Source organism: Thunnus thynnus, chromosome 3, assembly GCF_963924715.1.
Source record: "Thunnus thynnus chromosome 3, fThuThy2.1, whole genome shotgun sequence".
NCBI classification, from domain to species: Eukaryota; Metazoa; Chordata; class Actinopteri; order Scombriformes; family Scombridae; genus Thunnus; species Thunnus thynnus.
In genome coordinates this window covers 20,728,917-20,747,269 of record NC_089519.1, presented here as the reverse complement: position 1 = coordinate 20,747,269, position 18,353 = coordinate 20,728,917, and the positions used below count along the sequence as shown (strand labels likewise).

The following is an 18,353-nucleotide window of genomic DNA, read 5'->3' as shown; positions in this document are numbered from 1 at the left end:
GCTCGGGCCCCCATTATCGTGCTAGCAATGTGATAAAGACACCTTAGGTAGCTGCATTTCTTAGTGTAGTGCTCATGTTACCTAGAAAACTGATCGACTGGTGGTGACGTTTTGTTGATTGTTACAAAGATTTTGAAAACTGCATTGATAAATTGGCTGTGGGAGACAATGCATTACCTGGCAATGACATTGTGGTGACTGGTAGTGAGGTTGCATTGACTGGTGGTGAGGTCATGTTGACTGGTGGTGAGGTTGCATTCACTGGTGGTGAAATTTTGACTGGTGATGAGGTCATATTGACTGGATTTGAGGTTGCATTGACAGGTGGTGAGGTCATGTGGACTGGCAGGGAGGTTATGTTGACTGGATTTGAAGTTGCATTGACTGATGGTGACGTCATGTTGATTCCTGGTGAGGTCATATTGACTGGATGTGAGGTTGGGTTCACTTGTGGTGAGGTTATATTGTCTGGTGGTGAGGTCATATTGTCCTGTGGTGTGGTTTTGTTGACTGGCAGTGATGTCATGTTAACTGGTTGAGAGGTTGCATTTCCTGGTGGAGATGTGGCATTACCAGGATGGAGAATAATTAGGATTATATGTAAAAGTTCATTGAACGTATGAATTAGGTAGATTTATTACTTTCTTTTTGTTTGGTCTGATTTGTTCTATTTAAATGACAACTGCTGAGGTATGCTTAACATGTAATTTTCTCATGCAGCTGATCATGATGTTTAACATACAAAATAATTTATGTATTTTACTTATTGAGAAGTTGAAGGCAAGGAAATCTATCATGTTCATGCAGTTTTCAGAATGTATGTGTGGGATGTTGCCATACCCAAACACATGAAACATTTGAAGCTATCGGCAAGAATTATTGATACAATTATTTTATAAAAACAAATTTAGAAGAGAATTTAGAAGAAAATTTAGAAGAATTTACAAAAAAGCAGAAACTTTTTCTTTTTTTTGTCGTACCTGGTAAGGGACTTGCACTTGTTGGAGTTGAAGGTTGAGCCGTGGTGGGGGCTTGGGTTGGTGTCTGCACAACTGAAAGTATAGATTTTAAATTTAAAAAAACAGTCATATGTCAAACACATAGGTAATCATAATCACATTATTTTGTCATTGAATAAACAGTGTCTTGTAAACCAATTTACCAGCTGCAGAAATGGATGATTTGTTGACACTCAGGGAAAAGTTTGAGTTGGAAGCAGCAGCCACTAATGTGTCAGCAGCTGAACTGGCATTTGGCAGTGAATTCACCTCATTGAATATCAGGTCAACATCTGCCACAACGGATCCCTGCCTGTAACATAATCATTTTTACATAATTATTAATCATCAGATGCTGCATACTGATTAATTTACCATTGTTTAACTGTAACTGTAGTCTACATGACAAGTATAAATAAATATAAATGAAAGAACAAATTAAATTAATAAATGAAACCTGACTACTGTCCTTTTTCACCTACTACAGCAAACCATTCAGTAAGAAGATGAAGCAATGTTGTATACCTGAAGCTGTTGATAACAGTTCGATTGAAACTCTCTCCATACTTTGTTGAATAAACCTTGTTGAGCTGTGAATGAATTATATTAAAAAAACAAGTTAAATTCTTCAAAATACATATGAGACAAGAGAGCTGATATTATGCTACAACTATTCCGTGTTATGTCTATACTCTTATTTATTTCAAGGCCATAAAAGAGGTTGAAAATATATAAACTTACCTGTGTGGCTACTTTGTTTTCTAATTCCTTGAACGCTGGTGAGGATTTGTTTTCAAGTTCTGGTGTAAAATCTTGCTGCAACTTAAATCCCAGCTTAATTTTTGGCTCTGGTGGTGGTGCAGCAGTTGTGGTTGTAGCTGGGGCACCAGTAGTTGTGATTCTTGGTGGTGCTGATGTTCCATTTACTGGTGGAGAGCTTGTGTTAGCTAGAAATGAATAAAAAAGTACAGTGAGACAAGCTGTGTTAACAAATATAAAAGTACAAAATAAAGCTGCAAGCCACAATTTTCGGGCCCTCACATCTTGCACATGTTGGAAGGAGCGGCAGCCGTGGTATTGCTAATGGAGGTCGGTTGACAGGGTTCTGAATTTTCAGGATTATCGGACACTGTGTGAATGGGTAAAATATCATTTCCTGTGGGAAGGAGGTGGCACTGGAGATGACATATTGGAAACTGTGTATGCATTTGGTGTGTCAATTAGGCTTCACTTCTTGTTGCCCCAAGGCAATACTACATAAGTGAAATATTAATGGAGAAATACATTTACAAGACGGCAACTGACATGGATATACATTTTCATGAATATTGGACATTGCATGTAGGAGATAACACTTCCTTTGTCCAATATGTAGCACTGGAGAACACCCACTATTTAAAGGTGATGTCAATGTATATCATGTGTAGACCACACCATGTAAATTTCCTGTAAATCGGATGATATTTGTCACATGAGGCTAACTTTCTGTTGTCAGTAGGTAGCGCTCGTCAAGCATGAGAAATGTGGGGCAGATTAGACAATGTAAAGTAGAACTACAGCATCTACATATTTAATGTTTTGGGCAAAATTGACATGCCATGCCAACAGATTTCTACGACAGCTCAAACACTTCACAATTTCACATCATTAAGGTCTATAGATGTTGACTACCAAATTAGAAGTTGCTCAGGTTAAATCTCTAGGACGAGTTCGTTTTTTTACCATCCCAACCCCTCAAAATGCAAGTGATCATTCGGTCCCTTGCACTTTTCATCTTGAGGCCCTAACTCGAGTGCTGGCGATGTGATAAAGACCATTATGCAGATGCATTTCTTAGTGTAGTGCTCATGGTATCTAGAAAACTGACATTATACTGACTGGTGGTGAAGTTGTGGTAATTGTTATGAACATTTTGAAAACTGTATTGATAAACTGGCTGTGGGAGAAGATGCATTACCTGGCAAAGACATTGTGGTGGCTGGTGGTGAGGTTGCATTAACTGGTGGTGAGGTCATGTGGACTGGTGGTGAGGTTGTTTTGACTGGTGGTGAGGTTGCATTAACTGGTGGTGAGGTCATGTGGACTGGTGGTGAGGTTGTTTTGACTTGTGGTGAGGTTGCATTCATTGGTGGTGAAGTCATGTCGACTGATGGTGAGGTTGCATTGACTGGTAGTGAGGTCGTGTGGACTGGTGGTGAGGTCATGTTGACTGGATTTGAGGTTACATTTACTGATGATGACGTCGTGTTGACTGCTGGTGAGGTCATATAGACTGGACGTGAAGTTGGGTTCACTTGTGAGGTTATTATGTCTGGTGTTGAGGTCATATAGACTGGATTTGAGGTTGCATTGACTGGTGGTGAGGTCATGTGGACTGGTGGTGAGGTCACATGAACTGGATTTGAGGATGTATTGAATGGTGGTGAGGTTATGTAGACTGCTGGTGAGGTCATTTTGACTGGATTTGAGGATGTATTTAATGGTGGTGACGTCATGTTGACTGGATTTGAGGTTACACTGACTGATGGTGATATCATGTTGACTGCTGGTGAGATCATATTGGCCTGTGGTGTGGTTGGTTTGACTGGCAGTGATGTCATGTTGACTGGTGGTGAGGTTGCATTCACTGGTGGTGAAATGTTGACTGTGGGTGAGGTCATGTTGACTGGACTTGAGGTTGCACTGACTGATGGTGAGGTTATGTGGACTGGTGGTGAGGTCATATTGACTGGTGGTGAGGTTGCATTGACTGATTGTGAGGTTATGTGGACTGGTGGTGAGGTCATATTGACTGGATATGAGGTTGCATTGACTGATGGTGATGTCATGTTGACTTCTGGTGAGGTCATATTGACTGGCTGTGAAGTTGAGTTCACTTGTTGTGAGGTTATTATGTCTGGGGATGAGGTCATATTGACCTGTTTTGTGGTTGGTTTGACTGCCAGTGATGTCATTTTGACTGGTAGCGAGGTTGCATTTACTAATGGTGAAATGTTGACTGGTAATGAGGTCATATTGACCGAATTTGAGGTCACACTAACTGTTGGTGAGGTCGTGTGGATTGAATTTGAGGTTGTATTGACTGATGGTGACATCATGTTGAATACCGGTGAGGTCATATTGACTGGATGTGAGGTTGGGTTCGCTTGTGGTGAGGTTGTATTATCAAGTTGGGAGGTCATATTGACCTGTGGTGTGGTTGGGTTGACTTGCAGTGATGTCATGTTGACTTGTTGAGAGGTTGCGTTTACTGCTGGAGATGTGACATTACCAGGATGGAAAATAATTAGGATTACATTTAAAAGTGCACTGAATGCATGAGTACTTTTTGACAAGTAATTTTGAAGCAGAAAAATCTACAATATTTTTGAAATTTCTTTATGCAATGTTCATATCACAGTGTAAAGAATGTACCTGTGAGGTGTTTCCATACCCAAACATTTGAAAAAACTATTGACAAAAATTATTGATACAGTTATTTTATAGAAACAAATTGTCATTGTTTAACGTGAATTTACAAAACAAGGGGGAAAAGATCTCTTTTCTTTTCTTTTTTACCTGATAAGGGATAGGCACTTGTTGGAGTTGAAGGTACAGCTGTGGTGAGGGTTAAAACTCTAGGAGGAGTTTGTTAAAGTATGCCTGACAATGCCTTCACTTTGCGAAGTAGATTGAAAATGGCCAACTTCCTGTTGGACTAGTATGGCTCCAAGAGGTATTTTTTTAAGTATGGAAATGGTACATCTGTGTCCTAACACCCATATCAGAAATCACGTTTCATTCCTTCTGATGCATGTGCAAATGTGCATGACTTTTCAAGCACCCCTAGGACCTCAAAAATACTTAAAGCTATTAGGGGACGTGATGGGCTGACATGCCATGCCACAGCCCAAGTACGATATCAAGTCGAAATATTTACCAGTGTGAATATGGGTGCAGTTCCCTGAGTTTTTGTGTATTCCAAAGGTCTCAAACATGTGTGTGTAAAATGAAAATTAACACATGAAATCCATGTATTATTTCCAGAATGATGAGAGCAATTATCTCATCAAATTTCATGAACACCCAAGCAACTTTATCCCAACAAGCTGGCCACACCCAAGCCCAGTCACTACAGAACTTGGCAATTTTCATTGGTTCTGACGTGTTTTTTAACCATCACAAGCACTTCAAAAATGCAAAGGACCCTTAGATTCCTGGCACTTTTGTGCTTGGGCCCCAATAATAATGCTAGCGATGTGATAAAGACACCTTTTGCAGCTGTATTTCTTAATGTAGTGCTCATGCTACCCAGAAAATGACACTGTATTGACTGGTGGTTAAGTTATAGTGATTTTTACAAACATTTTGAAAACTGCATTAACTGATAAACTGGCTGTGGGAGAGCATGCGTTACCTGGCAATGACATTGTGGTGACTGGTGGTGAGGTTGCACGAACTGATGGCGAGGTTATGTGGACTGATGGTGATGTTACATTGACTGGCGGTGAGGTCATGTTGACTGGTGGTGAGGTTGCATTCACTGGTGGTGAAATGTCGACTGTTGATGAGGTCACATTGACTGGATTTGAGGTCGCATTGACTGGTCGTGAGGTCATTTTGACTGGATTTGAGGTTGCATTGACTGATGGTGACATCATGTTGACTGCTGTCGAGGTCATATTGACTGGATGTGAGGTTGGGTTAATTTGTGGTGATGTTTTATTGTCTGGTGATGAGGTCATATTGACCTGTGGTGTGGTTGAGTTGACTGGTAGTGATGTCATGTTGACTTGTTGAGAAGTTGCATTTCCTGGTGGAGATGTGGCATTACCAGGATGGAGAATAATTAGGATTACATGTAGAGGTTTATTGAACGTATGAATTATATAGATTTATCCCTTCCTTTTTGTTTTTTTTCCTTTTTCATTTTAAACGACAATTGCTAAGTTATGCTTAACATGTCATTTTCTCATACAGCTGATCATTATGTTTAACATAGAAAAATAATTTGACTTATTCAGAAGTTTAAGGCAGAGAAATCTATAATGTTCATGCAGTTTCCTGATACAATGTTCACATCACAGTCACTGTACAGAATGTACATGTGGTGTTACCATACCCAAACACATGAAATATTTGAAATTATCGGCAAGAATTATTGATACAATTATTTTATAAAAACAGATCGTTATTGTTTGAAGAGAATTTACAAAAAAGCAGAAACTCCTTCTTTTTGTCTTACCTGCTAAGGGACTTGCACTTGTTGGAGTTGAAGGTCGAGCCGTGGTGGGAGCTTGAGTTGGTGTCTGCACAACTGAAAATATAAATTTTAAATCAATAAAACCAGTCATATGTTAAACACATAGGCAATAATAATCAAATTATTCTGTCATTGAATATACCGCATCTTGTAAATGGATGTAATAAAAACTTCCAAGGTCAAGTTCTTTTTAAATCAGGGAATAATCAAACCAATTTACCAGTTGCAGAAATGGATGATTTGTTGACACTCAGGGAAAAGTTTGAGCGGGAAGCAGCAGCCACTAAAGTGTCAGCAGCTGAACTGGCATTTGGCAGTGAATTCACCTCATTGAATATCAGGTCAACATCTGCCACAACGGATCCCTGCCTGTAACATAATCATTTTTACATAATTATTCATCATTGAATGCTATATATTGATTCATTTTACCATTGTTTAACTGTAACTGTAGTCTACACGACAAGTGTAACTATGTATAAATGAAAGAACAAATCAAATCAATTGATGAAACCTGACTACTGTCCTTTTTCATCTACTACAGCAAACCATTTGGTAAGAAGAAGCAATATTGTATACCTGAAGCTGTTGATAACAGTTCGATTGAAACTCTCTCCATACTTTGCTGAATAAACCTCGTTGAGCTGTGAATGAATTATATTAAAAAACAATTTACATTTTTCAAAATATATATGAGACAAGAAAGCTGATATTATGCCACAACTATGCCATGTTATGTCTATACTCTTATTTATTTCAAGGCCATAAAAGAGGTTGATAATATACAAACTCACCTGTGTGGCTACTTTGTTTTCTAATTCCTTGAACGCTGGTGAGGATTTGTTTTCAAGTGCTGGTGTAAAATCTTGCTGCAACTTAAATCCCAGCTTAATTTTTGGCTCTGGTGGTGGCCCAGCAGTTGTGGTTGTCGCTGGGGAACCAGTAGTTGTGATTCTTGGTGGTGCTGATGTTCCATTTATTGGTGGAGAGCTTGTGTTAGCTAGAAATGAATAAAAAAAATTAGAGCAAGAAAAGCTGCATTAACGAATCTAGAAATTAGTCAGTCCTAATGAAGTGAAAAAGACATCTTATGCAATTACATTTCTTGGTGTAGCTCTCAGACCGTGAAGTTGTAAAAAAAAAAATTAATGAAACTGCATTGGTAAATTCGCTGTGGGAGAAGATGCATTACCTGGCAATGACACTGTGATGACTGGTGGTGAGGTTGCATTAATTAGTGGTGAGGTCATGTGGACTGATGGTGAAGTTGCATTAACTGGTGGTGAAGTCATGTGACCTAGTTGTGAGGTTGCACTGACTGGTGGTGAAGTCATGTTGACTAGTGGTGAGGTTGTATTCACTGGTGGTGAAATCATGTTGACTGGTGGTGAGGTTGCATTGAGTGGTGGTGAAGTCATGTTGACTGATCGTGAGCTTGCATTGACTGGTTGTGAAGTCATGTTGACTAGTGGTGAGGTTGTATTCACTGGTGGTGAAGTCATGTCGACTGGTGGTGAGGTTGTATCGACTGGTGTTGAAGTCATGCTCACTGGTGGTGAGATTGCATTGACTGGTGAGGTTGCATTGACTGGTGGTGAAGTCGTGTTCACTGGTGGTGAGGTTGCATTGACTAGTGGTGAAGTCTTGTTCACTGGTGGTGAGGTTGCATTGACTGGTGGTGAAGTCATTTTGACTGGTGGTGAGGTTGCATTGACTAGCAGTGAAGTCATGTTGACTGGTGAGGTTGCATTGACTGGTGGTGAAGTCATGTTGACTGGTCGTGAGATTGCATTGACTGGTTGTGAAGTCATGTTGACTAGTGGTGAGGTTGTATTCACTGGTGAAGTTTCATTGACTGGTGGTGAAGTCACATTGACTGGTGGTGAGGTTGGATTGACTGACGAGGTTTCATTGACCGGTGGTGATGTAATGTGGACTGGTGGTGAGGTTGCATTGACTGGTTGTGAAGTCATGTTGACCAGTGGTGAGGTTGCATTGACTGGTAGTGATATCATATTGACTGGTGGTGAGGTTGCATTGACTGGTGAGGTTGCATTGACTGGTGGTGAAGTCATGTTGACTGGTGGTGAGGTTGCATTGACTAGCAGTGAAGTCATGTTGACTGGTGAGGTTGCATTGACTGGTGGTGAAGTCATGTTGACTGGTCGTGAGATTGCATTGACTGGTTGTGAAGTCATGTTGACTAGTGGTGAGGTTGTATTCACTGGTGAAGTTTCATTGACTGGTGGTGAAGTCACATTGACTGGTGGTGAGGTTGGATTGACTGACGAGGTTTCATTGACCGGTGGTGATGTCATGTGGACTGGTGGTGAGGTTGCATTGACTGGTTGTGAAGTCATGGTGACCAGTGGTGAGGTTGCATTGACTGGTAGTGATATCATATTGACTGGTGGTGAGGTTGCATTGACTGGTGAGGTTGCATTGACTGGTGGTGAAGTCATGTTGACTGGTGGTGAGGTTGCATTGACTGGTGACAAAGTTAGGTTAAATGGTGGTGAGGTGGCATGAAATTAAATCAACTGGCAGTGATAAATTGACTGTGGGAGAAGTTCTATTACCTGGAGTTGATGTGACGAGTTGTGGTGGTGACGTTGCATTGTATGGTGGTGAGGTTGCGTTGACTGCTGATGAAACTGGTAATGACAAACATTAAAGTTACACATAAAAATTAAATTGTTCAGATCAGCTAATCATAATCACAGTTATTTTGTATGTATTTTTCTTACTTGTAGAGGTTATTGTATTTAGTCATTCATACAATTAAATGTACATTTTTAATAATAGGGTAAGTGTGAGAAACCTTTTTGTTAGGTGTTTTAATTGATGAAAGTTGTATGTTTTCGTCATTACCCCTCTCGTCCTTACAGTATAGGCTGTGGACATGGGGCTCATTTTTCCTGAATGGAAAGTAAAGGGCATCCACTTCCTCTTACATACAGTGCAGATATCGTGTTTACATCTATAGGTCTTTCACTAAAGCTTTTTTTGCAGATGATTAAATATCATGGCCACAACCACAAAGTGAGAAAACTACATGTCTACATTTCATTTGAGACAACAGTCTGAATTTAAAATGTTTTAAATTATACATGTCATTATTAGCAGACTGCATATAAAATTGTTGTCATGACAGGTGATTGGATGAAACATCTGTCAATCATCGTGTATCACCGTCTTACCTTGCAAGGCAGCTGGGTTTGCAAGATCACGCAAGGATCCTCATAGGATGCTGATTAGTCCGAACCACTGGTGGTTCGGACACAAGTGCATAACATGAAGCCTGACAAGATGGATTCTCGCGTGATCTTGTGATGTTGTGATTTCGTGAATTCAGCTGCCTCACAATTTCACCTTGGCTGTTAGCTTCGGCCATTGTTTCTATTACTTATGATGACACTGTACTCGCCATAGAAAGTACTGAGATCTGGGAATGTGGTGATATTGCTACAACAAAATCATACAGGGCGAGAAAAATGAGTGTTCAGACAACCAGACAGGCTGTAAAGAAGTCAGCTTCAGCCATATAATCTCCCACTTTAGTTACCATTGGCAAAGTGAATGGTTCGGCACACAGTATACTGATGCAAGAGACTGAAAATAGTCACCCCCCCTTTTTCTATTCATTCAGTTGAGAATCAGACACCAAAGAATCAAATTGTGAGATTCCCAAAGATCCCCACCGTTACATTTTATTTCTCTGAAATGTGTGGAAATCTGACATTTTCACACCACAGATGATGAACAGCATTATTAAAATGCAAGTCTTACAGGTAAAACATGAGACTCATGTTGACTGTTATTGGAGGTCAGTGTGGGGCAGTTGTGCTTTGCAGGTGAGCTAGATCGTACTGTAGCTGGGCAGAGAATTGGAACAGTATTTTGAACAATATTATAGAAACTAATAGCATAGAATTTCTTGGTGTTGATGCTGTATTACAGAGAAATGAGGAGATAATTAACTGATGATGACGTTACTAGTTGAATCGACTAGTGAATTCACTAGCTTCACCACTAGATATTCACTAGTCAATTGGTGACCAACTAAATTTAAAATTATAAAAGTGAAAAGTTCCTTTACCTGAAAATAAAGTTGTGGGGACTGGTTGTGGTGAAGTCAGATTGGGTGGTGGTATTGATGCATTGCCAGATGGTAAGGTTATGTTTTCTAGTGGTAAGGTTACTGGTGGTGGTGTAATGTTGACTGTTAGTGAGATTGCATCGATTGGTGATGATGTCATGTTGACTGGTGGTGAGGTTGCATTAACTGGTGGTGATGTAATGTTGACTGGTGAGGATGCATTAACTGGTGGTGATGTAATGTTGACTGGTGGTGAGGTTGTGTCCACTGGTGTTGATGTTGCCTTCACTGGTGGTAATGTCATGTTGACTGGTTGTGAGGTTGTGTCCACTGGTGTTGATGTTGCCTTCACTGGTGGTAATGTCATGTTGACTGGTTGTGAGGTTGCATTAACTGGTGGTGATGTAATGTTGACTGGTAGTGAGGTTGTGTTAACTGATCTCGATGTTGCATTGACTGATGGTGATGTCATGTTGACTGGCGGTGAGGTTGTATTGACTGGTGGTGATGTCATGTTGACTGGTGGTGAGGTTGCATTGACTGGTGAGGTTGTGTTTACCAGTGTTGAGGTTGCATTAACTGGTGGTAATGTCATGTTGATTGGTGTTGAGGCTGAATTGATTGGTGAGGTAGTGTTCATTGGTGTTGATGTTGCATTGATTGATGGTGATGTCATGTTGACTGGTGGTGAAGTTGTGTTTACTGTTAATGAGGTTGCATTGAGTAATGGAGAGGTTGTGTTCACTGGTGGTGAAGTTGCATTGACAGGTGGTGATATCATGTTGACTGGTGATGGTGTCGCACTGACTGGTGTTGATGTTGAATTGACTGTTGATAATGTCATGTTGACAGGTGGAGGGGTTGTGTTCACAGGTGTTGGTGTTGCATTTACTGGTGGTAATGTCACGCTGACTGGTGGTGAGGTTGCATTGACTGATGGTGAGGTTGTATCCACTGGTGGTGAGGTTGCATTAACTGGTGGTGAGGTCATGTTGAGTGGTGGTGATGTTGCATTGATTGATGGTGATATCATGTTGGCTGGTGGTGAGGTTGCATTGACTGATAGTGATGTCACATTGACAGCTGGTGAGGTTGCATTGACTGGTAGTAAGGTTGCATTGACCGGTGGTGAGGTGATGTTGACTGGTGTTGAGATTACATTAACTGGTTGTGATGTAATGTTGACTGGTGGTGAAGTTGTATTAACTGGTAATGAGGTGGTATTGACTGGTGGTGAGGTCATGTTGACTGGTGTTGAGATTGTCTTCATTGGTGGTGATGTAATATTGACTGGTGGAGAGATTGCATTGACTGGTAGTAAGGTTGCATTGACTGGTGGTGAGGTGATGTTGACTGGTGTTGAGATTACATTAACTGGTGGTGATGTAATGTTGACTGGTGGTGAAGTTGTATTAACTGGTAATGAGGTGGTATTGACTGGTGGTGAGGTCATGTTGACTGGTGTTGAAATTGTCTTCATTGGTGGTGATGTAATGTTGACTGGTGGAGAGATTGCATTGACTGGTAGTGAGGTGGAATTGACCAGTGGTGATGTCATATTGATGGGTTGTGATGTCATGTTGACTATTCGTGATGTGATGTTGATTGGTGGTGAATTTGTGTTCACCAGTGGTGAGGTTGTATTAACTGGTGATGATGTAATGTTCACTGGTGGTGAGATTGTGTTGCCTGGTGGTGAGGTTCCTTTGATTTGTGGTAATGTTGTGTTCCCTGGTGGTGAGGTCCTGTTGCTTGGTGATGAGGTTGTAGGGACTGATGGTGAGGTTACATTTTGTGGTTGTGATGTCAAAATTACCTGTTGTGAGGCTGTATTGCCTGACGATGAGGTTATGTTTACCGGTAATGATGTTGTGTTGATTGGTTGCGAAGTTACATTCCCTGCCTCTAAAGTTGTGTTGGCAGGTGTTGCATTGACTGAAATTGAGGTTGGGTTAACTGGTGTTGATGTTGCAATGAACATAGGTGAAATTGCATTGATTGGTGGTATGTTTGCATTGTCTGGTGATGTTGCATTGAATGGTGATGATGCATTGATTGTTGGTAATGCTGAATTGATTTGTGGTGACGTAATGACTGCTGTTGCAGAGCTGTTGGCTGGTTGTAATGTTGCACTGTCATGTGATGAAGTTGTGTAGACTGGTGGAGATGTGTGAAAAAAACAAGTTACTCATCTCTAATATGGTTTTCAGTTTTTACCACACATTGTCTTATTTTCATTTGAATGATCAATAAGTTAATTAATTTCATTTAATGGATTTCATTTCATAGTTGGGGAAAAAATAGTTGCTAAGATGCATCCCGATGCGGATGTGGATGATTCTGCATTGATTCTCAAATATCAAAATTCAGTTTTCTAAATGTTAGTTAATAACGTGATGTTGATAGAACGAAAAGGTGAAACTCAACTGTGAGGGCAGTACATCTGCCACACACTCTAGAGTTAATCTTCACAAAAGGCAGTGGTTGCAGGCATTATTTGATTTAATGATTACCTTTGTTAGACGAACGTGAAATATATATTGTAAACTTTCTACACCGTCACTCAGAGACTAACCTTAATGTAGAGAAGCAGCAATCAGCAGTAACAAATAAGACTGGCTGACCAACACACACTGCAGCATTAAACAACTTAAACCAACTCTGAGGTAAAGAAAATAACTCAGTGCTCAGTGTGTTTCACCTCCAAAACCCAGCAGCAGCGTGTTGGACAACAATGGCTTTCCCCAGAGCTAACAGTGTAGCAGAGAAGCTGCTCACCACTGCTGGAGATATGATGTTAGTAACAACACATAGCACTCCGCCTTTCAGTGGACTAAGGACACCAGTGAGTGGTTCAGCACACAGTATACTGGAGCAAGAGACTGAAAATGGACCCCACCCCCCCCTTTCAATTCATTCAATCAAGAATCAATTCTGGATCAAATCGGATGCCAAAGAATCAGAATTGAATTGAGTTATCCTTTAAATTGTTCTCTGTCCTAACTTAATAGGCATCAAAGGCACTTATCAGCTCAGTTACTTGCTCTCTCTATTCTTGCACATTCTCAGGTGATGTGTGCCTGACCATTGCAAGTGAAACCAACTTGTGAAATAAACTTCAATTATTATTTAGTTATGGATATTACATTAAATGTTATAGAGAAATAATTAAGCTTTGACTTTAAGCCCTTGAAAACTTTAGGGGCTTAAACTCCATTCCAAACCACCGAGCTCCAGCTGACTACACAATCCACTGCCAGAACTTTCATCCAACCAGTGTAACACAACATGATCCACTCACAAAGTATTAACCAATCTCCATGTACTCTGCATAAAAACCTAGTGGCTTTAGATTTTTCTTGAATTAGCCACATCTACCCACAGTACTGTTTCTTAAGGCTATATAGGCAGGGAACAATCACTGCAAGAGAATCTGATCATTTTGGTAAATATTGGTTTTTGTTTCTTTATTTTTTTTACATGCCCACCCAAGCCCCAATTTTACAGTTTTAGTACTTCTGTTATTTTTAATTAGTTTCTCTATTATCTTTGTTTTTTTGTGTTGTTTTTAATATAGTTCATAAAAAGATGTATAACATAAATTTGATTTGTCCTGTGTTTATTTGATCACATTTTGGTCACTATACTGTGGATGATAGGCTAGCAATATTCTATATCTTTATTACCATTAACAAATCAATTTGTTAGCCTATCTGTCAATGCTTCCAGCTTCCTAACCCTGTTACTACACTTGTTCCTACTAAAGATGCAAATCTTTCCTTTGATTTGTATTTTAAAACTGTTTTTAGCAAATGTTACTCAAATAGAATTTGAAAATATTGTTTGATAACTCTGCCATGTGAGTCAGTTTTTTCATAAAGTACTGTATGTATTTCATCCCTATTCTCTATAGGGTAGCTATAGGTATTCTTGGCTGTATGCTGCCTTTTGGATTAAGGAGCAGAACCTGTTGATCGACAGGTGTGACACAAAGTTTCGGTACACAGGCCTTTATCAGACCACTAAAGACACCTATGGGTCACTTTTTGTGACTCACAAGTCACTGGTACATCAGAAAACAGCACCTTCTCCTGTGCCTGCTGCATGTCAAAAAATATTCCCATTGTTTTGGACTATTTTCAGCTGTGGATTTGGTGCTCTAGTATTTTCATTGCCAGGATATGTGGTATTGACTCAAAATAAAGTACAGTGCTCATGTTCATGTCACCCAGTTTAACAATATGTCTGACTGGTGTGTTTTTAATTATTTTTGGACAACAATGAAGGTCTATGGAAGAGGAATGAGATTAGTAATAAATATCAGGCTCTAGCTACACAGACAATACTTTTAGGAAAAAGCCATTGTTGCTTTTGGGCTTTCTATTGTATGTTTTGACAGTGAGAAAACTATAGAATATGATCAGATAGATTTTTCATTTAGATAAAGTTACATTTATCCCAAAAAGTTTCCTTTATGATTGTTATTATTTCTATGCAGTAATCATTGTATTATACACTATAAAACATCATACAAGTATTTAGTGGAATCAACTAATCTTTGTCATAAACTTAATGTAAATGTGAACAAGTTTTATTAACATCAAGTTAATTCAAATTAAAAATTCTGGTTTTTCATTTTAAGACAATTTCAGAACTTTAATACATGAATTCACCTGACTTGAAGTTTCTGAAGAAATGTGATTAGCATATTAGCAGACTTAGCAGAGTTAAAACTCTCAAACAATGCAGTAGTTTGAGGAAAACATACATGATGGCTGATGGCAAACACATTTCAAGCAAAAGAAAAATGTATATCACATGGTATAAAAGGTATAAAAAGTGTTATAGTGTCTTTCTGTGGGTCTAGAGGTCATTATGGCTGACTAACAAATGAGCTATGCAATCAGTATCCATAGTTTTAACCCCATTGATTCAGATCAACCTAAACAACAGTACTTCTCCAGCTCCACATCTTGGTTATTAAAACCTAAACTATTTAAATATGAGTAAGTATTTGGTTTGATTTGGTTTCCTGTGGCACCATATGAATACATTGATTTAAGTGTGTTTCAGGAGCACATGTTGTTTGGGAGTTGGCACTGTTGTCTTGAAAGAATGCAGTATCATAATGATGAAGGTTTCTGAATTCTCCTCTGTATGTGTCCTCTCTTACCTGTAGTCGTGTTAGTGGTTGTAGCTGACGTTGTTCCCGCTACCCCTGAAGAGAAAAATGTCACAATGATCAAATCAAAATTCAGACCAATTCAAAATCATTAAAATTATTTTTGCAGTTATTTAGAAATTAGTCTCCCTTAACCTTTCCCACTTTGCCCTCTCTCTCATGCTCTCTTTCTCTCACTCACTCACTCACTCATTCACTCACACACACACACACACACACACACACACACACACACACACACACACACGCAAACAAAGAGAAGCATGCTCTCTAAAATACCTGCAAATAGGAGAATGAATATGAGGGGCTCCATCCTCCCTGTTTCTGGTTCCTGTGACATATTAAGAACTCATTATAAATACATTTTTGTATGCAGAACATACACAATTATGCACACTGATGTAACCTCCATGTATAACATAGCAACTCAAATATAATAAAATAATATGAGCACTTTTAACAGAATGACTGGCCCCAGTTTTCCATCTTCTCCCTCTATGTAAAGCACTTTGAATTGACTTGTTGTTGAAATTTGCTATACAAGTAAACTTGCCTTGCCTTGCCTTGTGTTGATTGATTCGCTGATAAACTCATTCTCCTAACTTAGCAGCAGCTTCAAAGCGCAGAGATTGAACCCACCCTAACACATTCTGTGACATTCCGAATCAGGTATGCCAACATTCTGGAGAGACGAGACTCCTCCGGGCCATTCAAGATTCCAACCACAGATGTATGATCCGCCTACAACACTACTAAAGAATAATATAAATTCTTTGCATAACTATTGATGGCTTAGGAAGATTTTCAACTGCTTCAATTGGAATTCAATTCAACTCAAATTTATATCATCTGAATATATCAATTCTATTTTTGTGGAATTATCAAATCACAATTAAAGTAATATTCTGATAAAAAATTCTGATTGGCTTAGCCTTGCTTTCACAGGCATCACTTAAAGTGCATACAAGTTTAAGTTAAGTAAGTGTAAATAAGTATAATAAGTATTTTACCAGCTAAGCCTGTATAAGCAGATATACTTTTCATATAGGTTGAAATCACAAGGAGTCTGTGAGGAGTCTATGAGACACTTGGTTTGTGATGCCACACTAATGTCAAGCTCGGTAGAGGATAACAATAAGAAATAATGATACAAGACAACAACCAGGATAATTATCAAGAGACCGGATAATCATCAAGAGAAATTATCTTGCGATCTGGACTCTGACTCTGCCATTCCAGCACATTTACATTTTATTATAAACTGATAATGATACAGTTATATGATTATAAATATCAAACAGAAAAATGAATTAAGTCTTTAGATTCCGTAAACCTCTTGGTGCAGTATGGATCTGTCTAAGCATGGGTATACCAGCCTTTTAGTTTTAGATTCATTAAAATACGTATGTGAGAACCTGAAGCACTGAAATTTAAGGTCATTTACATCTGAACACTTACTATTACACATTTTCTCCAATTAGAAGCCATCTTTATCGATTCTTGTAAGAAATATTGGTATGTATTTGTCAAGCAAGGTAATTGTCTCTACAAAGATTATTACTCATTGAAACACAAATTTATCAATCTTAGTGACAGTACAAGAACTTTTATACTTTTTATTAATTATATCTAGCTGACAGCAGCAGATCATGCGGATAGAGCAGCCACACCCTGAACAACCAAACCATAATCCACAAGACATTTAACTTCTTATTTATTACAGCCTTCGGAATTATGTGTGCATTGCTTTGATTTATGTTACATTCCTCAGGCTTTTTTTTTTTTTTAGCAAGATATGATCTACTAACATAGATGGAATCACAGGTGTGTCTGAGCAAACAATGGATAAGCAAGAGTCAATATAAAAATCGGCATGTAAACGCAGTAGATCTATATCAAAAGAAAAATATACACTGCAGAAATTATGATTGGAATTCCTTTCTTAAGTTTCCCCTGAGCCCAAATGGAAATCTTATTAAAGTCAAAGAAATCAATTCATAGTCCCAAAAAAGCTGTACAAAAAATCAAAGATTCAAATGTAGTATGAATACATGTAGGCATTAACATCTAAAAAAAATAATTGCAAATCCATGAGTCATTAAGATTCTCCTTCTTTAGGGTTTTTATAAATTAGTAAATTAGTATATATACCGGTGATACCAATAGGTTTCTTGGTATTTTAAATTTTTTTAGATACAATGTCAAATGCAATGAATATTTGCTTTCTTACCTCAGTTGAGTCCCAAGTCCAATAATATTGTTCTATTTGCAGCAATTACCTGTTCAGTGAATGGTTCACTCTGACACTAAGTATACACGCTGCCTTGTTGAGTCAAAATATGGAAGTGAGGACTTGTCAGTGGGTGAGGTTTTTGTCAGAGAGAGAAGAAATTCTTGCTTTTCGAAACGTCTGACATAACTTGCAGGACTTGTTCTGCTGATGTACATCATTACCATTTAAAAAGATTAAGTAGGGCTCACAAATCCAACCACACACAGTCAGCCCTCGTAAAATGGAGGGGGGGTTGATGTAGAGTTGAGAGATGTAAATACCAATGCTGTTTGAGTAATGGAAGCATCCTTGCTATTTCAAATATGTATAAGGTGCTACAATATAGTATCAGCCACTGGTGCCAAAATTCAACTGTATCATAAATGCTCGCATAGAGCAATGCTGCAAAGTTGGTGGACTGCATCTATATAGTGCCTTTCTAGTCTTCCAACCACTCAAAACACTTAACACTATATGCCAAAATTCACCTATTCACACACATTGATATACTGTTGGAAGAGGCTGCCATGCAAGGTGCCTGCTCATCTGGAGGAGTTTCT

The 18,353-nt window shown here is 38.9% G+C and overlaps 1 protein-coding gene across 1 annotated transcript; it reads right to left on the bottom strand.

The window, feature by feature from the left end:
- Window positions 1–173: 173 nt before the first annotated feature.
- Window positions 174–17,853, bottom strand: LOC137173417 (mucin-2-like). Its single transcript, XM_067578234.1, has 14 exons — window positions 17,752–17,853; window positions 15,801–15,852; window positions 15,513–15,557; window positions 8,820–8,894; window positions 7,035–7,240; window positions 6,820–6,884; window positions 6,461–6,609; window positions 6,205–6,294; window positions 5,395–5,790; window positions 1,740–1,945; window positions 1,524–1,588; window positions 1,163–1,311; window positions 981–1,052; window positions 174–490 (listed from the first exon to the last, which is right to left on the bottom strand). The coding sequence occupies exons 2-14, from the start codon at window positions 15,832–15,834 to the stop codon at window positions 174–176; spliced, it is 1,869 nt and encodes a 622-aa protein (XP_067434335.1). The 5' UTR covers window positions 15,835–15,852; window positions 17,752–17,853.
- Between the last annotated feature and the right edge of the window lie 500 nt (window positions 17,854–18,353).

What these genes read in the sequence shown, in the direction of transcription:
- LOC137173417 (XM_067578234.1), bottom strand. Translation starts at nt 15,834, where the DNA reads ATGGAGCCCCTCATATTCATTCTCCTATTTGCAG. An exon ending in AGGTAAGACAAAAAGAAGGA is followed by an intron (nt 5,791 to 6,204) that starts GTTTCTGCTTTT and finishes CATCTCCACCAG; the next exon opens with GAAATGCAACTTCTCAACAA. An exon ending in AAGTGCAAGTCCCTTACCAG is followed by an intron (nt 491 to 980) that starts GTACGACAAAAA and finishes ACCACACCACAG; the next exon opens with GACAATATGACCTCACCACC.